The sequence below is a fragment of the Populus alba genome, chromosome 15 (assembly GCF_005239225.2).
Source record: "Populus alba chromosome 15, ASM523922v2, whole genome shotgun sequence".
Taxonomy (NCBI): domain Eukaryota; kingdom Viridiplantae; phylum Streptophyta; class Magnoliopsida; order Malpighiales; family Salicaceae; genus Populus; species Populus alba.
Window position 1 is genome coordinate 12598187 of NC_133298.1, and position 19759 is coordinate 12617945.

General features: G+C 31.2%; 1 protein-coding gene and 1 long non-coding RNA gene across 2 annotated transcripts; one reads left to right on the top strand and one right to left on the bottom strand.

The window, feature by feature from the left end:
* Positions 1 to 6754: 6754 nt before the first annotated feature.
* LOC118033376 (uncharacterized) lies at positions 6755 to 12445 on the bottom strand. The gene is made up of 7 exons (XM_035038332.2): positions 12019 to 12445; positions 11438 to 11563; positions 9523 to 9723; positions 8594 to 8690; positions 7626 to 7729; positions 7415 to 7466; positions 6755 to 7160 (listed from the first exon to the last, which is right to left on the bottom strand). Exons 1-7 carry the CDS (start codon positions 12240 to 12242, stop codon positions 6936 to 6938), a joined length of 1029 nt encoding a protein of 342 aa, XP_034894223.1. The 5' UTR covers positions 12243 to 12445; the 3' UTR covers positions 6755 to 6935.
* Positions 12446 to 18102: 5657 nt separating this feature from the next.
* Positions 18103 to 19419, top strand: LOC140954622 (uncharacterized). The gene is made up of 2 exons (XR_012168044.1): positions 18103 to 18325; positions 18460 to 19419. It is a non-coding gene; the product is annotated as an uncharacterized lncRNA (long non-coding RNA).
* Positions 19420 to 19759: the final 340 nt, after the last annotated feature.

Sequence of the window (19759 nt, forward strand, 5' to 3'; positions counted from 1 at the left end):
GATGGGTATGGTCCAAGTATTTAGAGTAGTTACTAAAGAAAGTAATTGCTTCCTCTACTTATATAAATAGGGACATAACTCGTATGAAGATGTAAGTTTTCATTATTGAAAGAACATAGTTCTCTCTTTCTCTTCTCCCATCTTAACTCTCTACATTAACTTAACAAGATTTACAAAGACGTTCGTATTGTGGAATATCACTTTGGTTCTAGTAATTGAAGTGGCACTGAAGTAATTAATCCAGGAATAAAAAAGAGAATTCACATTAGTAAGTTTTCCTTTCCATTATACACTTGAGTTTTCGTCAAACCATCTAAAACTTTGAAGATTAGTGATGAAACTAGATTTTATCAATATATATTTATATGTTTTGTTAAAAATATAACAATAAAACCCAAACATGTCAGTCTAGCGCCTGGGCCTGGCAATATACCAGGCCTAGGTGCAACCTCAATTTGGTGCTTACCAAATCCAATAGCTTGGCCTAGCACACTACTAGGCCAATGAGGTGGGCCTGTCGCGTGTTATCTTAGTGTTAAGCCCGAGGACTTCCCGAGAATTTTTTTCATCACACCCTAGGCATAGCTGGATGCGCTACACCCATGGATTCAAACATAATACCTAAATCTAATGCCATCAATTCCATAGATTTTTATATAAAATCTTATAGGAATTATTTCTCAACAAATATACTAAATTAAACAAATCTACATTCACCAATACCATTAGATGTATTAAAGTCTTTCATGGCCTACCATATCTCCATCATTTTGTTGCATAAAATGAGTGGAATACAGCTCATAATACAACTTAAAATCATAAAGGTAAAATTACACTTCAACTCCTTCTTTCTACAGCAGTACAAGACTCGTGTGTTATAAATACATCATAAATCATTCAAAATAAAAGTTCATGATCTTCATTCTTTACTATATATATATATATATATATATATATTTGAGAGCATCTCGCTCTAGAATATTATTGTACCTTTTCTCTCTAAAAATGTACTTACTTAAGCATCTAAGAGTCCTTACATCTACAAAAAAGGACTTTTTACAGGTACTAGCCATAAGCCACCTTGGCCTACCAGGTACCAAGTATAAGCTATCAACCTCTTTGGTTAAGAAAAATGGATGAGATTACTAGGACCAATGATTAACCGATTATCCAATATGAGAGCTCTATTCCTAAGCTACTTAGATTTTTTTGGCTTCATCAATGGTGATGTATGTAGGGATAGTGATCAAAAAGTATCAATTTCTTTTCTAAAACTTGTTTTTGGCATTTTTATGCCATTACATGGCACATATAACCAATGTCCACATGGGCTAGGAAGCGGGACAAGTCAACATGTTGCCACGAACACTCCTACCCAACATAAGCTTCAACAATTCACTACTCAGGTGATGGTTAAAAGCTCATCAACACTTGTCCTAGGAATGCACGTTTCTCCTAGGAAATGATGGATTTGGTCTTCCCAATGCTATATGCATCACTCTCCAAATGATATACTTGATCTCCCTAATGCTTTATGCACCACTCTTCAAGGGAAAGATAGAGATCTCCTTAGTATAATAGCAACATCATCCAGTCATTACTCTTTAGTGGGAGGGGCTCTCATGCCCTGTAAAAAAAAAAAAAAACATGGTGACCATTTTTCAGTAGAGGACTCTTAAGTGTCATGATAATGCTAAGACTCTTAAGGGATCTATGAGCTCTTAAACATAGCCCATTAAAAGAATATATGCTTTGCAATAGAATAATGAACACAACTTTTCAAAAATATTGTGTTTCTATAATTACAACCTTAGACAACTATAAAGAATTCATAAACTACCAAAAACACATACAAAATGTAAGATGCATCTTAAAGCTTGTCACACAAGACTGTGGTGCAATGTGCAAAATTCTTCAACTATGCTTCGTGGATATGCTCATGCATAGTACCATAACCTACAGTTGGCTCTATCCTCTATTTTTATTATCTCGACTCCAAACTTACCTATCACTTCAGCACAAGTATTCTAGCTAAACAAAGCAGCATTAGGTTGTTTACCATTACATAACTAGAAGATGAGAGCATCAAGGCATATCTTTAAAGGTTCAACAAATAAATACTCAATGTGAACAGACTCTTTGTACTCATCATCATATAAGCTCTAATTAGTATAATATATAATTATTCCTTATAGAAAGGTGATTAGTACTTAAAAGTGCATTTTTATTAAGGTTTTATATCATCATTTTGCACTTGAAGTATCAATAACTCCTTAACTAGAGCATGTTTTATAATAACAAGTCTAATAATATAAGATAGCTTTAATTTATGGCAAATTCTCATTTTAAATGCAGACATATCTCACAATTCAAAGGATTGATTGATGTGATTAATTATTGAAAGTGAAAGGATAAAGAAAAGGCTAAGCATAGAAAAGAGATGTTGATTCAATTACAATTGGAACACTATTTCATCATTAGGTTATATCTGAAGTTGTAGATCTTGAATTTCAGTTTGGTTTATATGGATCAAAAGCTAAGACATAGGCCTAAAACATTTATAAGAGTTCGAAACTCAATTCTACTTTTTGAAAGTCCAAATCTTAGCATAAAAAAAAAAGTCTGAATTTGTCTTGCAACCTAAATACTATTTAATGTTTAGCCCATATCTTGAGTTTTAAAAGTCCAAATGATCTCATTCTTGTTTTATTGGAAAGCTAAGACAATTTTCCAGAACTTTCATGAAAATTATATGTTCAAATTCTGATGTTAGCAATGACGTTTTCTACAGACAAGAAGGTAAAGATTGTTACCAAGTCAAGAGGTGACCACCCATTCAATAATTAGTTATCAAATCAATAATTCTGAATTTTGACCTATAAAATGAGGTATTTGCCATGCATTTAGGCATCTTGGTTTTCAAATCAAGATCATGTTCTTGCTCTTTTTCTTTATATTTTTGTAATACTTAAGTTTAGCTTTCATTAATCTCTTGTTTATGCTTTTCATCATAACTATGTTCTTATCTTGTTTATTTATGTTTCTCTCTTTCATTATGTTTAGTTAAGTTTATTTTGTTAAGGTAAAAATATTTCACTAATAGTGTCAGAATATGTATAATATAAACTCAACATGGACTTCAATGCTTATATCCAAGAAAGTTTGTGATTAACATGTCTTATCTTTTTATCTTATTAACTATTAATACCTTGCTTATTCAATAGTTAATCTAGAATTGTGTTTTATAACACTTGCTACAACAAATGCTTGGCACTTTCATAGCCAACCGTATGGTATACCCTACACCTATGCTATAAAAGAAACTTGATTTGTTGTTAACATAAGTTAGCATCATGAATTCTTGACAATATTTAAAAGTATGGTGTTACTAAAATAAGATAATTAATATGATCATGTTAAAAATTTATAATGAACTATTAAGGATAAATCATTCGATTGGAACCTCTTTTGTGTGTGGTTTCCAGTTGATTAATAAAAAGAGTTTATACTATACTTATTTTCAATACTATTAGTGGATCCTCTAACCTTGACAATTACTTTTATCTTTAATTAATACTTACATCAATATCCCATAAAATTCTCATAAACCCTTTGTTTTATTATTATTATTATTATTTAGTATTATATATAATTTATAAGTTCACCTCCCTGTGGTTCGACCCGGATCTTGCCGGGTTATTTATTACTTCGACACTCCTGCACTTGGAATAAGACATCAATATTTTGAATCGTGTCAAAAACTTATACACTCTCCTTATCTTTGATTAATACTTACATCAATATCCCATAAAATTCTCATAAACCCTTTGTTTTATTATTATTATTATTATTATTATTATATATAATTTATAAGTTCACCTCCCTGTGGTTTGACCCGGATCTTGTCGGGTTATTTATTACTTCGACACTCTTGCACTTGGAATAAGACATCAATATTTTGATCGTGTCAAAAAGTTATACACTCTCCTTATCTTTGATTAATACTTACATCAATATCTCATAAAATTCTCATAAACCCTTTTTTTTGTTTTATTATTATTATTATATATTATTTATAAGTTCACCTCCATGTGGTTCGACCCGGATCTTGTCAGGTTATTTATTACTTCGACACTCCTGCACTTGGAATAAGACATTAATATTTTGATCGTGTCAAAAAGTTATACACTCTCCCTAATAGAAATCTCTTCAACGTCAAATAGACCATGAAAAATTATATGATGGTGTAAAAAGTCAGCATGATCAGACAAGGGCACCCATGTTTATACTGAGAAAAATCTTCCTAATCTTCAACTAAAGCATTTAAAATGAGGACCAAGGGCCACATTTATCATTGCCTTACATCCTTCGAGCTCCGTATTACCCCTCTAACCACCACATGGATTGAGGTGCTAGCTGTTATCAAAAAGAGAATTTGTGAAATATCGTTTTCCCATTAAAAGTGACATGAACATGAGAAATCCTAATACATTCTATATTTTTCACCATGATTATAAACATGACACTGAGGAATGTAACACTCTGAAAAGGAGATAGAAAGATTGGTCGCCAAAAGTTACCTCCACCAATTCATAAGAAAAAAAAAACCCAAATAATTCTAAGATCAAAAAACCCAAAACAATTCAAAAGGAAAGAAGTTTGCACAATTGATGAGCTACCTAAGATCAAATAATCCTAGAATTATCTCCAATAATTATATCTCTATTTTTTTAACCTTTCAATAAAAGTAGTAATTTCTCTTCATGTCTTCAACATAAATCTTTGTTAAAATCTCTAAACATATCTTCATAAAAAATCTCTATGGTGAGATCTTCATATCGCCATATATATCCCTATTAAATCTCCATATGCATCTTCAATATCCTTAAAATAATCAAGGATTCTTCTCGAGATCTCTACAACTATTTGTCTTCAAAAGGATCATGGATCATTCTCTAAGTCTTTGTGACTAGCGTTAACAATGTTACAAAGACAATCCTCATGTAGACACGTTTATTACACAAAGAGGTAACATTTTCATAGTGGGTAACCATAACAGGTAACATTTATATTGTAAATATTTTCTTCCCACACTTCTACTAGTTAGGTTTTTCAAACATATATTTTAAAAGACTCGGGGGAAAGATACAGGTGAATAATTTTTACTAAGAAAACAAAATAGCAGCCTATTTGGACCATGGCCTAGACGAACTGCACCTAGAGTCACCATTTGGGTTTGTAGCCCAAACAATTGCCTTCTGTTTAGGTAACAGCCGAGGTGGATTGATTTCCATTATGTTTAGGCTAGCCCATATGGATTGTCTCTTCTTTTTCTCTTATGTTTTAACATTAATAAATTATTTGGATCTTGAGTTAGTACCACACAAAAATCTCGGCTTTTAGCACACACCTCTAAGTATTTTTTAACTCTTGAGGAGTTAATCACGCACCGTCATACATATAATATTTTTTATGATTTACTGAAATATTCTCTAATATATTCTCTGTAAGTACACTTTTTTATATACATGGTTGTCACCACATTCCTAGCCAATAGTTGCATTGCAACACGAATCACTTTCTATACAACTCAAGCACATTCTCGACCAATGGTTATTTTTAGCAATATATCATTGACAATCACAAACTTCTACGACCAACAGTGAGCATTAATGTTTCCATCAATCAGGAAGCTCTCCACATCTTGAGATGAGTGTGACTAAGGTATATAAATACCTTGGATTATAGGTGAAAGGTTATAAAAAATATATATCTCACACTCAACAATTTCACTCTTCAAGAATTAATGATTATATTTTTCTCTTAATTGTCTCATTTACTATTTCTTTTATACATATATTTTAAATATTAGAAAGTTCCTCAATCCACGATGAACTTATTTTTTCAGGCAAACTTCAAATCATCGGTCAAGCCCAACAAATAATAAACCTGGACACAAAACCCAAATTAAACTTACGCGTCTTGGCTCAAGATTATAAACCATAAAAAAATTCATTTTCTGTGTAAAGTCTTTACACGAATTCATCAATACATGAACCACAATTAGATTTATAACCTTAGTCAGGACATATCCGCTTATTACTTCAAGAATATCCCATAATGCATTCTAAAATCTATTGAAAAATCTTGTATCTCGATTACTGACAGTATTGTTAGGCATGCAAAAGTAGACCGAAAAGAAAAAAAAAAAAGTTACTCTCATTGCATCTATGTTCTTATAAGGATTCATAATTGTTGTTTTGCTAAAACTATCAGCGACCATTAAAATATATTCATTACTCTATCTAATAACAACTGAAGCACTCAAAAGGTCTATTGAAATTTTTTCCTATGATAGACTAGAAACATGTAACAGAGTGTATAAACCAATTTTTTTTATTGCGTGGCTTACTCACTGCATACTAAGCTCCTCAAGTATAAACCAAATTTTTCATCATCGATATATTTCCTTTAATAAGCTTAATGTCCATGACGCTCTAGACAAATAATTACCATGCTAATCTTCAACAAAGATCCAGAGAACCAATCAACAAACTGGTTGGTTTTTCCTTTCATGTATTTGATGAGAAGGTGAAGCTGCTTAAAGCGACTTATTCACTTGGCATTAATTTGCTCGGGAATATAGTAGCTAAAAGCTAGAAAAATGGAGATAACAAGCTTATAATGTATAGCGTAGTAACATGGAAATTATCTTTGCCTAATAGAAAACATAAATTCAGTGAGCACCTTTAAATGAACGTTGAATCCCATCATTTCTGCATTCTTCACGAGTTTGAATTGATATAGTCATCATTAGTGCATCAAACATTGTATTCAATTCCAACAACATCAAGCTTTCTCAAAAAATATCACTTCCACTCCCCATCTTACACATCAAAACCTACCAGTGTCCCACCCATGGCCGAAACTAATGCTCAGTTTCGAAGAAATGCCACGGTGGCAACACGTGATCCCACTGATCCACCAAACATGAACATAGGATATGTTCGGACATGATTGAGGTATCGAAATGGAGGATCTCTGGATGCTTCATGGCCCTTCATGGACTCTGATTCCAGGGATACATCAATCCTCCTTTGATTGAAATTTTCTACTTCTTGCACCAATTCGTCTTTTGTATTGTTACACGATGTAATCACCTGCAATTATGTATCATGATCAGAAAAAAACAAAGAGAACATTAGTTAGCAGGTTGAAGGTTTAGAAACTAATATCAACCTTGCCAGAGAAAAAAAAAAAAAAAGATGACCTAGTCTAAGGAAAATATGATATTTGAATGCAAAATGCAACCCAAGTCTTTAGCTCAAAAATTAGGCTTCTTGATTGACTTGAAAGGTGGTATTACTGATTGCAAAGGAAGTAAAGATAAATTAGCTCCAACATGCAAGCTTACCAAGATTCCACCTACTGCAACCAACTTTGAAACTGATTCCCAGTACATGATCCTGAAATTAAAAAATAAGATTAGTTTAACATTTACTATTTAACAAGTAGTGACTGAACTGGAATCTTAACAGAAATTTAATTTGTAAATGTAGGGTACTTAGTAAACAAGACCAGAATGTAATCAGGATACCCTGGTCGGGAGGTACTATTGATTTTACCTTTTGATAGCACCGTCAGGATGCAATCCAATGGCATCTAAAGTCCCTTTATCCATGACCAGCTGAAACTGTCTGTTTAATTTTGTCTCAAGAACATCATCAACCTAAAGACCAAAAAGTAACAGATATATGTTTGAACAGAAATTAATACATATACATGACCAAGTACAATTAAAAGATTATGTCGATTAGAAACAAGTTCTACGAGAAATTCAGGAGCAGCTCACTTCCAGCTTGAAAGGTCACCAGTTTTCTCAAGTATTGATGCATGACACTTCAAAAAAGAACTAAAAAAAAAAAAGAAGCAAAAAATAGATTGATGCCATGTTATCAAATATTTAATGTTCATTTAGCAATTAAGACAAAACCATCCAATATTAAACTACAATAAAAGAAAAGAAACAAATGACCAATAAAAAATTGGTAAATTACAACAAGCCCAAAAGGTATTGTGGAATTACCAAGCCCACCCAAAAGTTTGAAGATTTAACAAAAACCCCTCTACGATTAAAAACATTACAGAAATTCTCTTTTGTATCCAAAATGCCCTTATGATTTTTTTAAATCACCCCTTTAATAGTAAGGGGATTAGTTTGGGAAAGGGAGTTTCTGTAATATCCTTAAATTTTTGGGTGGGGTCTCTATAATTTCACGATATCTAGAGTGGAGGCTAGTGCAATTTACCTAAAAATAAAAGGCTATGGATATATTGCTCACTTCCATGCTATCAATCATTAAGATTTCATTTAAACAATAAGATGAAACTATCCAATATCAACATCCTACCAAAAGACAACAAAAATGATCATTTCATGGAGAAGACAATCACAAGCTTGTATATAAGCCTTGTGCACTTGTAAGTCAAAAGGACAGATACAATAATGAATTGTAATGCATAAACCAAATTTTCATAAGACTACAAACACAATAAGTTATACTTTCATAGTAATATCAAAGTTATAACACACCAGAAGATTGATATTAGAAAACCCATCACGATCAGCAAGCCTACGCGCCAGGTTAATGGCCCCTTCACTGTAATCAACTCCAGTTAAATCAGAAAACCTGGTAAACAAAAGAGTCCCTTCATTATTCTAGCAAAATATAATAATTAAGAGCAAATTTTTAGCTCTACTAAAAAATTTCAACAGTTTTGCAACAGCATTAAATCAGGCTCTGCACAATGTGGGCAAATTTTGCTGAATTATCAATTCCATATTTCTGAAAACAACAGTGAAACTAATCTTATTTTAAATTGGAAGTGCACCCACTTAGTTTTGTATGTGTCACAACATGCACATAGAGGTAGACCGAACACAGATATTCAAGAACCAAAATGTATTAAATGAGATTTTGATCAAATTAGCTTCTTTCCTCCTCTTTAACATCTCTTTTCCAAAACAAAAATGTGAATATTTACTTTCTTGCATAACAAAGGTCCATGGATGTTGCTCTCCAGTGTGGCCTTCAGTAATTGAGATAACAAAATATTAAACTTTCAATCAATGTTAAAAGTCCCAGCAAGAACACAAATGTGTGTGCATGTTCAAGTCAAAATGACAGAAAGCATGTAAACAAAATTATTTTTTGTAAAAGACTGTATTTGTACTTGCTCTTCACTGGTGGGTCCTTGTATGAATACCAAGGTCCCTTTGCATTAGCCACCTTAACCATCTCTGGCGAAGGCACCGCTAGCAATAACTTCATCAATATTTTACATAATAAAACAACTTTCCAAATCCTAAATTAATATTTGCAGGACATATGTCTCATGTCTTCACACAAAAAAGGAAAAGGTGATTCAGTTAAGTCAAATTTATTGCTTTTGTAAGGCCACTTTAAATTATTTGGGTGATATAGCATATAATACCAAAACTAGCAAAATCTCAAAGTGTACCCCAGCTTAGCAAGTTCATGAAGGAGTAAACCATTGCCAGTCCCGATGTCAAGTACACTCCAGCTGGACAGATATTTATCACTCTCTTCAACAGTTTCAGACTTGATATCATCAACATGATTAGGAATGCAACCTTGAGAAATTTCAAAGCACAGGCCTTTTGTCCAAGAAGCAATGACATCCATGACATCAGCCCCAAACCTATAGCGAAAGATGAAAAAGAAGCAAACAAATAAGATCCCAATAGCATAAATATATGGATCAATATTAGCAAAAGAGAAAAAACACCATTTACATGTTGCAGACCTCATCTTTAAATGATGTGTGTGTGTGCGCGCGCGCGCGCGCGTGCGTGTTTCGAATTAAACTCACCATGTAGATACGAGGACTGATATACCTTCCTATGAATCATCTATTGTAATGAATGGCATCTAAAATGTATTCAAGATTTTACTCAAGCTACATCATGAATAACTCAATCCAATCAGAAACATGTGAGACCCTGCTAACTATGCATGGGAGACCAGCTTTCTTTCAAAAGCTATTAGAAAGAAAGCTGACCTCCACTTACTTTTTTTCCTTGAAAAACAGTATTGTGGAGAATCATGGCCATTGACAATGTCCAAAAAAGACAAACCTTAGCCAGGAGGTAAAATCTCCATAAGAGAGCAACAGAATCGCTGCATCACTTTGGCATTCTGCTTAGACTAGAAGACTGTGACATCATTCATTCTCAGCAGTGGCAATCTGCTAGGTATTAGCTCAAGGACAGGTATGGACTTCAGAATGCTTGTGTACAGATATGGGGAAAAGTGTCTTAATACCTTTAATTATAATAAGAGGCCTTTAAGTAGTGTAGCTATCTTTCTGTTATTTAAAGCTGGATTATAACATACACCGTTGTCATGAAAAAAGTACTTGTGTGATGCCCTTTCAGTATAGATTATGGATTGCACCGTGTTGGTGCTCCTAAGGTTTTTTCTCCTTTTTTGCCTATAGAAAAAATCCAATCAAGAAATCAACAAAAAGCATAGTTTTACATTGATTTATCATGCATAGTTTTATAATGATTTATCATTCATACATTTTTTTATGGCATACCCTTGACTTAAAAGACTATTCCTTAAAGTGCATCCAAACGCAGTAATTCTGATGAGTTAACCCAGAGAATTTTCCATGCAGCTGGACCCCATCAGGTGAGAGCCAAACAAAAAAACCTCTGCTTAACAAAAATCTAAAGATAAATAGCCTTTTTTTTCTCTTTAAAAAGGAAAAATACTAATTTTACCTCATCACATCTTCAAAAAAGATACAGTTTTGGAGGCACTTTAAATGACCAACACATCCTTACAAGAATCTGAATATGCTTCTCGTTCTAAGACCATTATGATAATATAACATTAATTGGTCACATAAAACATTTGAGCATTGCTGAATTAGTCAATTTCAGTAACTTGGCGTTCCTGTATTCAATTTGAGCATCATTATTGCATATTGGGCAAGAACTGACAAATTCTAGGCCACTAGCAGCAGAATTATATAATGTAATTTTGAAAATTAAAACTAGATAAAAAAAATTTAGTACAGATGTACAAAACAATGAATTTCCCTCAGAATAAAGAAATTTCTGTGTTGATATTGAGTGAGAAAAGCAAGTTTCATGTATGACATGCATTCCTAATACCCAAAGAGAGTAGATGCCTGAGATTTTCAGACTATGAAAAGCCACCAATAAGAAGTTTATTTTTTGAGGAACTACATTTCCTCTCAAGTCTCAACAAGCTAAAGCTCCACTACAAGGAAACTTTATATTTCCATCGTTAGGCAGCAGACATCAACCTTCATCATCACATAAACTGAATAGCAAGAAGTTTTTCTTATGCATAGAAAATTAAATGAATAAAAGAATATGTACCAAACTTCACCGGCATGACCATGTTCATGGAAGTTTGCCAACTCATCAGCATAGGCAGCATCCCAATAACTATGTAGACCTAACATGGAAGCCACGCCTTCAGCATCCAGTTCTTCCTTGTCTGAACTGTGTTCAAGAGCAATCAATGATTCAGTGTACATGCACATTCGCGCAGACATCTAAACAAGCTCTAAAACGAATGACAATTGGCAAGCATTCTCGTATATAATAAATCCATTAATCCCTCACTAAATAATCTTTCCATCACAAGCTAATAAAAATAATAAAAACCGAGAGAAATTAGGTGAAATAAAGTGGTTTCTAAATTAAAACAAAACAGAAAAAATCGAAAGGATTTTACCAAATTTCTGAAATACCAAAACAATAGAAACAATAAAAGAATAAGAAATTCACGCAAAGCGAAACGATTTTTAAATTTTAAACTCTCACATTTCAATTCCAATGACGTTTAAATAATAGAAAAGGGCCCAACTTCCTAATTTGATCACTGAATTTTTAATTCAGTTTCAAACAGTAAGAGAAAAGTAAAAAGTGAATAAATTAAAAATGAAAATACCAACCTGTAATCAGAAGCGGCGCGACAGTTAGCGGCAGCGGAGAGAGCCTCGGCGGCATCAGCATGGCGCTGATCGTCATCGAGAGTACTCCCATAATCACTCTTAATTGACCAAGAATCCGCCGCCACAGACCTATCGTCGTCCGACACCAGATCGCCGCCGGTGCCAGCAGCTCTGATTTGCGTTAGGTCAGCTGATTCTTCTTGTTGTAACCGAATTCCTGTCATCGAAATTATAGAGAGAGGGAGAGCGATTTACGGCTGAAGACAAAAATTTATAGAAGCGGCCTTGAGGATGTGAACTGTGTAGTCAACTTCCTTTAATTTGGAATTGAAAAAAATTGAGAAATGACTGCTGAAGTTTCATTAATTTATACCAGAAATCTAGATTTAGCCACCTAGACGTGATGAGTTGCGGGTCTCCACTATTTTTCTCGTCAAATGTTCAGTTGTAACTGCATTAAGAAAAATAAAAAATTAATAACTCAGTAACAATCAAATAAACTAGTTTTATTTCAATTATATAGAAAAAATTAAATGAAAAAAAAAAGAGGTGACACTAATAAACATAAAAAAGATATATATTAAAAAACAATTCAGTAACATGAAAAAAAAAAAATTTAATCATAGAGCAGAAAAACGATATTGTTTAACTTTTAGCTAACCAAATATAAAATAATTAAAAAATTAGTGGGAGACAACTTTAGCTAGCATAATAGACATGTAATTTAAGTATTAATAGATAAAATAGTTCTAGTTAACTCACCAGACCTACCTCTTAGTTCATGAATTCAAAATAATTTGATAGAAAAGGAAATAGAAGAGAGCCACAAAGCTAATTTTTTTAAATAAAAAAAAATGTCGAACAATGATATCAAAAAAAGAAAAGAAGTCAAAATAAAAATGTTAACCCATATTAATTTTTCAAACTTGTGATTTGAGTCATAAGACCTGAAGCACTATACATGGAAAAAAAATCATAAAGCTAAAATCCCTAAGAAATGAATGTTGAAAAATAAAATTGAAAAATAATTACACAAAAAGATTCAAAATAAAAAAAAAATAAGGGTTAAAATTGAAATAAAAATAAATAAATAGGACAACAACAAAATTTTGATTTGAGGGTTAAATTAGAAAAGAATAAAAACATTGACAAAAAGATTTTTTTAAAAAAATAAAAAGTCAAAAGAATGAGGAACAAAATGAAACAAATAATACACTATAAATTTGAATTGAACGGTAAAATTGAAAACATTAAAACTTTTATAAAAGTATTAAGAAAAAAAATTAATAAAAAAAATAAGAACCAAATTGAAAACATCAATACATTACAAATTGAAATTGAAGAGCTAAATTGAAAAGAAATCAGCTTTTACAAAAGGGTCAAAAACAAAAATTAAAAATTAAAAGAAAAAGGATTGATGCTGAAATGAGGATAGACCTATAATTTTAGGAGAGAGGAAGATAAAAGAAGAAGGGAAAAACAAAAAATGGTCCACTAACGATTAATCATCCAACCTCCGCCTACACAATTCACACCATGAGAAAGAGGACATGGTGGCACATTCCAAGACAAGATAAAAGGGCAATTTTTACAACTAGGAGGTGCCATACACGACACTCAAAATGTGCAAGCTCCCATACACACGCCAATAACTTTTAAAATTTTAAAATTATTTTATTTATGTTAAAAGACTATAATGCCCTCAGCAAAACATTAAATGACAAAAAAAACAATATTAAAAGACAAAAAAAGAACCTTGTTTAAAAGTATTTTTAACTTTAAGGGGCATTTAAGTAAGTATATTGTGCATTCATAAGTCAAAAGGACCATAATGCCTTTAACAAAACAATAAATAACAAAAAAAAATTGGAAAGATAGAAAAAAAAACCCTTGACTAAGGCTATTGTTTTTCTTTAATTGCATTTAAGTAATTTTACCATGCATTCAAAAGAAAAAAATACCCCTAGATGTCAAGCATATATTCCTTGCCTTAGAGGGAATTTTAGTGTTTTTATTGTTAAAATAACAAAAAGACCCTCTTACCCCTATAAATCAAGCTAATTATTACTTGGGGGCAAAACTCTAATTGCACCATTACAACCCACAATGCCACTAAGTCTATAATTATAGTAAATGGTGCAATGAACATCACTCCACCATTTTAGTTTATTTTGTTATCAGAAATAATTAGTTATCACTACTATAGGTAGAATCAAGTTTTTTTAAAAAATATAAAAATAAAGTTCAGGCATTGTTACATAGTTTCTAGTAAAAAAAAAAATTAAATTATATGGAGTTTATCTGATATGATTTAATCGACTTGACAACTCTAAAAGCAACATGTATGACTGTAAAATCATAATTTGACTAAAAAAATTCAAGATGAGATTGTTTTAATATTAAAATGGCAATATACAGGCTCGATCTAGATTAACCAGTATTAACATATCAAATTCATAATTCAGATCATGATATCATGATAAACTCATAGCAAGAAAATTATTACAAATTATTAAGCATAAATCTCAATTAACTCAATATTGAATGATAAAATTTTAAAAATAAATTAAAAAAAAAACCTAAAAAAATCGAGTCAATTGAGGTTAAACTACCAAAACCGCAATCTAGATCATAAGATCGAAATAACCTCATAGAAAGAAAATCAAAATCAATTGTGAAGCACAATTCTTAATTAACCCAATGTTGAATGATAAAATAAAAATAAAAAATTAATTAAAAAAGAAACCCAAAAATCAACCTAGGTGTTAAACTCGAAACTCGGATCATGAAACTATAATAAACATATAGAAAAAAAATAAAAACAAATTATGAAGATCAGTTTCCAATAAGCTCAATATTAAAAAATAAAATTGAGAAAAAAAATATAAATTAAAAAAAAACATTATTCTTGTAAAAAATGTTATGCGATGAGGTGAATAGTGAATTCACCTCCTTTTTTTAGTTTTTTGTTAATGTATATACTCATTCTCAATTAAATTTAATGAAATTACAGACCTATAAATTTTATCAATCATTTCAAGAAATTCACAATCAAGTCTTTTAAAAAATATTCAACAAATTGTATAGTGCATAAAATATGTGCATTACAAAAAAACAATAAAAGTCATTAAGTTTTTGTCAATTTTTTCTTCAAATAGACAATTTTTAATGAATAATTAAACACAATACACTTTAAATATTGGAGAAAACTAATAAACAAAACTGATTGAGAAATGTAGGAAATATTCAAAACTTAATTGATAAATTTATAAGTCTTAGATGGGATTGAAAATGAGTATATAAATTTAAGACTACATTGATTTTATTTATTTATTTATTTATATGATCGATGATAGTTTTATAAATGATAGAAAAAGTAAGGATAATTTATTCAATAAAACGACCTATTGCTATTAGGTTACACTAGTAAGATTGTCCATGCACTAATTTTTTTTGATAATATTATTAAACTTAGACTAAAAGGTAAACATGATAACATGCTAATCTAATAGGTCATCCTGATGATTTGCCGATTTGATTTCTAATCTAAGTTGGGTTTTGGATTAAACCGAATGAGAGTTAACCTTGTATGACTCAATCAACCAAGCATGCCCTATACATGACTCAGTCGATCCTATCAAATCTTTGTTTGACTTAAAAATATTCAAGATGACATCGTTCTAATATTTTTTTTAAAATTAAAAAAACAACATTTTGGCTTAATCAGGGTCCACTTGGATTAAAATGCCCAAATTGTAACCCTTGTTATTCGTCTAATAAGGTTTAATAACTTTATTGAATTATACAATAATAATAATAACAGAAAAGGAAACTCACAAAAAAGACAACAAAAAAACATTAAAGGAAAAATTACAAAAGAATACTAAAAGTCATCAGTAAAACATTATGGTCATAGATATTTTTAAATGAGTTTTTTTTTTATATTATCACTCTATTCAACTGTCTATAATCAATGTAAAGTCGAAAGGTACTATCTTTTTTCTTCACGAATAATATTAGAGCTTGCAACAGGAAATTTTTAGGTCAAATAAACCCCTTTATCTAGTAGCTCCTGAAGTTAAATCTTTAGCTCAATCATCTTTGTTGGTGCCATTTTATAAAGTGACTGAACTATCAAGGCAATTCCGATAATTATATCTATAAAAACTCCAACTTCTTTATTCGGCACATAAAAATATTTTAAATAGTTAATTGCATGCATAAAAAAAATTTAGGATAAACAAATAGTTAAAGGAATCTTTTCTTAAAAAGATTATAATAAGAGTGATTTTTATCTTCTTTTAAGTATAACTAACCCTTTAAATCTTTGAAGTTAATGTATATTTTAGAATTCTTGATCTTTTTAAGAAATTATACGGTGACTCCATTCTCCATGTTATATTTAAATTTTGGTGGTTCCATTTTCATGTCGGGGGCAAAAAATACAAAGAGATAAAATATATGTTCATCAAGCAGAGACTATCCATGTAACAATCACAAGGTAATTTTTAAGTTCATAGTGCCAAAAGATGAGGAATAATGATGCTAAAAGATGTATCTGGGCCAATCCTAGCAACACCGATAGTTAAGAAAAACAAGGATGTTTTGTTGTTATTGACTTTTAGCGAAGAATGAGGAGAAACCGTAAATTCTTTCTCTCTCTCTCTCTATGCATATACTTGGTATAGATGTAATTTTTTTAAATATTTTAAGGTTATTTATGTATTTTAGACCGGGTAAAGCAATATCCATATCAAATCCAAAACTTTATTTTTCATATTTAAATTTTACATTATCTCTATTAAATTCCCTACCTATTTGGTTAGTTAGGATTAATATCTATTAAATTCAGGCGAAATTATAATCTCATCTACTAATGCACGTGTTACTGGAAAACCATTCCCATTTATTTGATGTGTTTGTAGAAAGGAGAGAAGTCCCCAAGGGGTGTAGCGTGGTGGCAAAGGGTTTGAGATCTGCACAGCAGGTCTTGAGTTCGAGTTAGGGCGTGCATTTCTTGTAAGAGCCTGGGACAGCCGGGGTTTTACTCGCTTATCTGGGCCCACAAAGTGCGCTTTCCGGAGGGTGGGGTTTCCTCGAATCCAAAAAAAAAAAAAAAAGTGTTACTGGAAAACCATTAATCTAAAAAAGATGGTAGATTTACGTATATTTTATGTTTTGATACTTACATATTTAAGACTATTTTTACTATCAACTTTAAAAAGCATATTATTCTAAAAATAAATAATTAAAAAACAACAACAGAAAAACACATATTTGACCATTTTAAGTGTTGTGTTTTAAGATAGACAGTTGAATAAACTTTTAGGAAGTTAAATTTCTTTGAAATAAATCCATGTTATGAAATTATCAATTAAATAAGTTGCTGTGTTGTGGAGGTTTCTTCCAAAAACAGGTCTTGTTTTATTTAATTTCATTTTTATAGCAAAAAAGAAGAAGAGATAGTTCATACTTTAGAGGATATTATAAGTAAAACGAAAATTGAATTACTTTGGAAAAGAAATTTAAACAGTGAACTTATTGATAAAAAGAAATTATAATAGAATTTACTTGTCTTTTAATTTTGAAATTTGAACTAATAAGTAATATTTCCAAATATTCTAGATGTAAAATATTGTAAGCTAAACGATTTTACATAAGTTTTACGATTTGATGTTTGGTAAATGGTAATTTAAAATATATTAATATTTTATAAATTAAAAAATATTTTCTAACAAATAAATATTTAATAATTTTTTTATACACTATATTACAGAAAATAAACACAATTTTTTTTATAAAATATTTTATACAAGATAAACGCATCGTAAATGCAAGAACGGCAACTTTATTTTATGGTTTAGAATTGAAATTTTTGCCTAGAAAATGGAATTTGGAAAGGAGGATGAGAAGAAATTGAAATAAATGTAGCTGACGCCACCTCTAAGTGGAACGTTGTCGTGTCGGAAAACATATAAGTAAATCAGGAGAAGATGATAACGGTGTCGTTTCGATGTGGACGGTCGTGAGGGTAGTAGGTACGCCCTATATATTTGCAAGCATAAAAGCAATCGAAAGCAAGGAAAACCCTAATCCCTTGTTCCTGGCTGCTTCTTTTTCTCTCTGGGCACGTTGTTCATTCCTCTTCCTAAAATGGCTTCTTCTCCTTTGGTTGTTGCAATTATAGGAGAGGAGAATCCATTTTAGGAAGGGAATGAATACTGTGTCGGTTTTATGAGGGAGACAATCTGACAAAATTATAACACGGTTTTTGTCCATTCTTGAAATTTGACATCAACTATTTCAGGTGAAAATATAATCTTTCCCTTTGAATCAATTTTTGGAAGTCATTTCATTTTGTTTTTTATTCTGTTTATTTCATGTCTTTTGATTTTTACTCCTTTTGCTTGCTGGTTGGATTTGCTGTTGTCATCTTCACAGTAATAATTTGCTTGTTATGACTGAGTTTGGCTATTTGAGATTCAAGTTGTCAGGGAGATATGTATGGAATGCATTTAGCTGTAGCCTATAGAAACTGGAAACTAGATGGGGATGATTTGCAAGGCCTTGCAAAACCCAATGTCAATGAATTTACGCTTTTAGATGCAAGGAAATATGTCAAAGTAGTTGTGTTCTGTTAGCCTATGATCAATAGCACAATCCAAGATCTTAAGCCTAGTGCAGAGGAGCCCTTGTTCCCCAATTATGGATGGGAGTGAGAATCCAGTTGAGTCAGCTTATTTATGATAAGAATTTGGTCTCAACAAATCAAACTATAACCTCTAAAGAATATGTCGACAAATCTTGAACACCTGCATTTTGCATGTTGTTTTGGTTTGTGTTTCACCAGAAAATGGTTGGTTGCCTTGTGCTGGATCTGGTTCCCACGAACTGAGGCCAACTCCAAGTGCCTGGTAGATGGATCTCATGCTTTTATTTTTTTGGTTACTCGATCTATTGTTTATTTAATCGTTTTGTTCTGTTTTTTTTTTTTTTAATAATTGAAACCAGAAACATTAAACTTTTTGTTGTAAAAAACCAACAATTAATTAATTTTTAAATCAAACAAAATGGTTTTCAATAAAATTTGTTGGTTTTATAGATAAAAGCATGAGATCCCTTGGTTGTTCTTGTAATTTTTATAAATTGATTTATTTATTTGACATTCAATGATTCATTAACCTATAGTTTCAGATAAAAGCTGAGAAAGTGATGAAGGAGTTTATTTTAGAGCAAGCGGAGAATCTATGTTTTGCGGGTTGTGGTTACTATATTGTTCTGTGCTGTATTGTGAGGCAAAATCAATGTTTGGGAACTGGTTACTGTGCTGTTTTTGTTAAATTCTGCCGTATTTTTGAGATATAAATTAACCAATATGATTTATAAATTCTTAAAGTCACATGTTTTTTAGAATAATTCTTTAAGTTCAAAAAATGAAAAAAAAAAATAATTGGGTGATAATATTAACACCATTGAATATCTAGGGTTTGTAGATGACTGATGATACTAAGCACAATATTGAGGCATAATGATTTTACTAAGTTTATGTATTAATTCTTTGATAAATAAATTACTTACAAAGAATTGTTGTGATCCCCAAACTCGTCCCTTACGAGAATATGTTTGAAGTCTAGCATCTTGACGAGTCAAAGATTTGATGCTCTGCACACCATGATTAAGAAATCTGGCGCGCCTTTGGAGGTTAAGTTAATTCGTGAGTCGAGTGACTCGGCCTCATTAA